The sequence below is a fragment of the Pteropus vampyrus genome, unplaced genomic scaffold, assembly GCF_000151845.1.
Source record: "Pteropus vampyrus isolate Shadow unplaced genomic scaffold, Pvam_2.0 Scaffold122, whole genome shotgun sequence".
NCBI lineage: Eukaryota > Metazoa > Chordata > Mammalia > Chiroptera > Pteropodidae > Pteropus > Pteropus vampyrus.
The window spans coordinates 2,442,099-2,445,296 of record NW_011888903.1 but is presented as its reverse complement, the minus strand read 5'-3'; the positions used below and the strand labels follow the sequence as shown (position 1 = coordinate 2,445,296).

At 41.1% G+C, this 3,198-nt stretch overlaps 1 protein-coding gene across 1 annotated transcript in view; it reads left to right on the top strand.

Annotated features, from left to right (window-relative positions):
* PTPRM (protein tyrosine phosphatase, receptor type M) overlaps nt 1-2,788 on the top strand; it is a 737,127-nt gene extending 734,339 nt beyond the window's left edge. The window contains exon 31 of the mRNA XM_011366167.2: nt 2,040-2,788. Within this exon, the coding sequence (XP_011364469.1) occupies nt 2,040-2,093 (54 nt within the window). The 3' untranslated portion in view covers nt 2,094-2,788. The remainder of the gene's footprint in view (nt 1-2,039) is intronic.
* The last annotated feature ends 410 nt before the right edge of the window (nt 2,789-3,198 follow it).

Genomic DNA, 3,198 nt, shown 5'->3' with positions numbered 1-3,198 from the left:
TGATCTGACAACATCAGAATTTTGAAATTCAAGTGATTTATTTTAACTTTTCTGAAAATAAAAGTGTCAAATTCTGAAGTAAAAAAAATTCTGGAATGCGAGTGAGAAAGTTTTTGTGCAGACATTATCTTCAGTTCTCTTGGGCATATACCCATGAGTGGAATTTTTGGGTTATAGGGAAAACTATTTAACCTTTTCAGGAACTGCCAGACTGTTTTCCAAAGCGGCTGTACCATTTTACATTTCCACCAGCAATGGATGAGGGTTCCAGTTTCTCCACATCCTCACCAACACTTGTTATTGTCTGTCTCTATTTGTTTTAGCCATCCTGGCAGATGTTCCTGCTATTGGTGTCTGAGCTTGTGGCACCCTCCATATATTGAAACGATCTTTCCGTTTTCACCTCTAGATTATAAGTTTATCTGAGGACCGAGGCTGTATCTTAAAACTCCTAGTATCTAGCATTAAATGTTTATTGGCTTGAATCAAATGCTGCTAAACCCTTTGTCATCATTTCCATGTAGGACCAACATTTGACTCCCCCCAACTATATGTCAGAGTCTGTGCCAAAGACTGCTTGCTGTGTTATACACAAACAGATAAACTACGACTCTTCTCTTCAAATAAATAGGTTAGAGTAGTGAGGCATTTAGAGAATGAATAATAAGCGAAGAAAAGGAAATCAGGAGGCACATATCCAAAAAAAGAAAAAAGGAGAAATTTACTTTTAATTAATTTGGCAAACCTAAAGTAAAAGATCTGACTCCTTGGTTGTGGCCCTTGTGTCTGGTGGGGAGACAAAGGTGCTGACTCTCACACTCACGGAAGCTTGTCTCTTACTTGGTGGGAAGAGAGCCTCACAGTTGCCGAGCCTCTCTGCCCCAGACACTGGGCTGCTGCCAGGTGGCAGATGGAGATGTCTTCAACCCCTTTGTCCCTCTGGTTGCTTTGGAGGCCACACCCAGGTGAGCATCCATTAGCACAGTGCACAAACACATGCAGAATGCCCTCCCCTGCCACCTGCAACCCCCCTGGGTGGACCGGACTTCACAAGGGGCTTGCTCAGGCCCAGGTTCATAATATGAGAAATCTGCTCAAGAAAAATGAAGTCGCTGCCTGATTAAAAACTGGTATGTATTTCCTAGAGAGTATAACACATTTCCTCTCTGTGCCTCTGCCTGGAATGCCTGTTTTAACCCCAGTAAGGGTTACCATATATTATATCATTCAAAGCAGGACCCTTTTGAAAGTGAAAGTATACTACTTATACTTATGCCAGGACAAAGGCACAAACCAGTTTTGTTCTGAGGAAACCAAGGCACATTACCACCTACTCCAACTCCCCCCGTTTGTTCTCTCTCTCCCGTTATTTGCTACCTCTTTTCAGATCTTCCTTAAGAAGTTCCACTCTCTTTTTCACCTCACCCATATTGGAGGACCATTCGTGGACCCTGCTCAGCTCTGCCTCATGGGTTGTCTTGGGTTACTTGTCTCATCCTTCTTGTTAGAACATGGACTTCTCCAAGTCAGGGACAAGGTCAAGGTGCTTGGTGCTTAAAAATTTCTCATAAAATGGAGGAAACCCTGCTGACCAAAAATCAAAAGTAAAGTGGGGCCAGGAGTGAAGCCACATATATTTCCAGAGGGCCTTATATGAGTAGTTCATGAAAGCATTTCCTCCAGCCCTCATTATTCATCCTTATACCTCTTGATTTTCAAATATTTTGTTCTCAGGATATTGACCTACAGGTAAACATATACGTGTGGACAAACGTGTGTGTGTGTGTTCCAGTTGTCTAAAACTTTCCAGAAATTCTAGTGAATGTAGCTATCAAAATACCTTTCATCAGACCTTGCGGGGAATATCTACAAACGATGGGTACGTTTGTGGTACAGAACCATGACTCTGATTCAACTCGGAATCAAATTTTTCCCACTGCGATTTCTTCCAATTAAACCCCTAATCTGGCATGATCGCTTTAATAGAAACAGCATTTAGATATTATAGAGCTGACATATTTTTCCCTTTTGTTTTCCAGGATCAGTACAAGTTCTGCTATGAAGTGGCCCTGGAATACTTGAATTCTGGCTGACAGCATCACAGCTCTGCAAACGAACCCTTTCATCCCACAAAGCCAAGATGTTCCATGGCATTTGTGTAGATGAGATCAAGACTTCTCAATATGCTTACTTTGCTTTGCATAATTGGCTCTTTTTAAGAGCCCAAGAAAGTGTATAAAACTGCTTGCACTGCCCAATTCCCAGTAAAGCTGCTGCTGACAGAAACACACACACAGCACACAGTTGTCCAGTGCTGTATCCCTGGACAGCACTTGTTAGAGCAGCATAGATGTCTGGTAAATTGAAGAGCACAATTATATTCTTATGAAGGAATTTGTACCTTTGGGGTATTATTTTGTGGCCCGTGAATCTTTGTTATTGTTACATCCGAGTGTACATTTTTGTTCTGTGGAGAATGCTACCTGGCATTATGATAATATATTATTTTAGTTAATATTTGTATTTTAACATGTTGCATAATATAAGTTTATGTAGCTTTCCAAGACTAACAGGTAAATGTATAATGAACAAAGATATGTTGTATGAGTTGTTGTTTCTATCAGATTTGTATTGTTTCCAAGGGAAAAGCTTGAGAGGAATTCAGTTCAAAAATGCAAAGCTCAACCATCAGAACCACAGATCCAAAGCTTTTCCATTTGTTTATATTGTAAATATTTTTGATTTCATCAAATTATTTATTCATTAAAAGAAATTTTTGTGAAGCACAGTGAGTGACAATCATTTTTATTAAGCTCAGGAAACAATTTACTGTATCACGTTACTATGTCTGAATTCTCAACTTAATAAATAAAGACCGGTGACCAGTTGTGGTTAATTTCTAGTGTCCCAGTGTCCAGGCAGTGGAGGCAGCTCTGGTCATTCTGGATCACTGGCAGAGAGATTGCACCTGGGGTCTATTGGCCTGGAACAGATGGAGTTGAAATTTTTGAGACAGAACTTTTGTCAGTAAGAAACCTAGGCCCATCCTGGTGCCGAAGAAACACAAGCCACAAAGTCTGCCTAGGCAGTGAATTCTCCTCTGGTGGGCAGGCTGTTACAGAGAGCACTGGGCGGGACAGCCAGGCAGTGATGTTCTGACACATGGGAGCCACCTTCTCTTTCTTTCACCTCAGTCAG